Source organism: Anoplophora glabripennis, unplaced genomic scaffold (assembly GCF_000390285.2).
Source record: "Anoplophora glabripennis isolate ALB-LARVAE unplaced genomic scaffold, Agla_2.0 scaffold828, whole genome shotgun sequence".
Lineage (NCBI taxonomy): Eukaryota > Metazoa > Arthropoda > Insecta > Coleoptera > Cerambycidae > Anoplophora > Anoplophora glabripennis.
Genome location: NW_019416956.1, coordinates 70106 through 71741, shown reverse-complemented (window position 1 = coordinate 71741; position 1636 = coordinate 70106). Strand labels below are relative to the sequence as shown.

The window sequence follows — 1636 nt, the reverse complement described above, 5'->3', positions numbered from 1 at the left end:
TCATTGACTTTTTTTCGCTCCTGTCAAAGTAAAGTAGGCCACATCCTATATCGACGCATTTCCCTTCAAAAGGACTATCCATTTATGCTTAAAAAATTAGGTAGTGCTATTTAAAAAAAATATATCGATGACGTCATAGGTTTATGAAACATAGCGCAAAAAAGGTTTAAGCAACGTGACAAAATGACAATTCCTATTTACTAATTGACGTGTTTTAGCGTTTTTGTGAAAACGAAACAGATAATAAAATACGATTTTTTTGCGTTACTTCTGGGACACACTGTATAAAAGTAACAAAGCATCCTATCTTCGTACACAGAATAAAATTATCAAATTTTCATAATTATGTTAGTAGCGTATTCTAATTGAATATTCCAACTTAACTGTAAACACAAGAGCTTATTGTGCATTCATGGTGTGTTCGTTTATCTGCAGAATATTAAGTTTATACTAAATTTATCCTTATAAAATATTAATATTGAAGAAAATGGGGGCGCCTCGTGGTTTTGTCACTTGCTTCTCAAATAATGTCAAGGAAATTGTCTACTGAAAGTGAAGAACTTCCCGTATGTTGTGATTGTAGAAACTTGAATATTACTCTTATATGCTAATTTAGTATCGAGTGCGGATATAGCAATCTGGTATCTCATTTATATTATCTTACATAATTTTGAAACGTTAATATGTTCTAATATCACATTGTAAACAGTGAAAAATGCGGTATCAGAAGAAAGTATCTACAGTTCACGGTTAAAGTGGAAAAGAGGGAAAATATTTTTATTTTGCATTTTACGAGAAAAAGGTATTCTTGATAAAAAATTTTGCTCGTCTTAAAAATGCGGTTGGCATGAAGAACTTTCATCTTTTATGTAGAGGGTGATCAGAAAATCGGTAAATATAAAAATCGTTCAACTGCCTTTGTTTTTAACAATTTAGAAATAAATGTGTGGAGTGATGAGAATCCTAAAGAAACACGACAATAATGACATTACCTGATAGCCACAGCAATCAACATCTTGTTTTCATTGCGTACTGATCTCAAAGTTTTAAATCCGCGACACTGACACGCAACCCGAAACATACAGAACTGCAAATAATGCCGTTTTTCTTAAGAATGGCTTTCTGTAGGTGATTTTCTCAAGTGACAATATTTTTTTAGAATAAAACTACACTTTCAATGTTGCTGTCCGTTTTAAAAAATACGACCACTTTAAAAGTTTTGACCGCTAAAAGGGAGAGTAACCGGATAAAATTATCACCCAGTATATCGATTTGACTAAACTTTAAGAAATAATATACCATAATAGTCCAAATAAATGTACCAAATTTTAACGCGATCGGTAAAAGGGTTATGAAGTTATTAATTAAATTATTTTTATTTTTGATAACTTTGAAGGCCTGTAACTTAAAAACCAACAAGTTTTTATTCAACTTTTTTTTCATAGATCGTATTTATTTATCGTCGTGAATATGCAATTAAATGTTGTCGGTGAAATTTGCGGATACCCTGTATGTTATTAAGGAAAGTTGCTTAGAATTAAAATTCACATTGTAATTTACTTTGATTGAAATGGACAGTATAACATTTGTATTGTTCATTTTACGAGAAAAAGGCATTATTGATTAAAATTTTTGC

At 30.7% G+C, this 1636-nt stretch overlaps 1 protein-coding gene across 1 annotated transcript in view; it reads right to left on the bottom strand.

Moving 5' to 3' along the window:
* Positions 1-399: 399 nt before the first annotated feature.
* The window catches only part of LOC111692046 (proline-rich protein 2-like), a gene marked incomplete at its 5' end in the record, with an annotated part of 3484 nt that continues 2247 nt past the window's right edge, over positions 400-1636 (bottom strand). Inside the window, 1 exon segment of the mRNA XM_023455747.1 lies at positions 400-429. Coding sequence (XP_023311515.1) covers positions 400-429 — 30 coding nt within the window.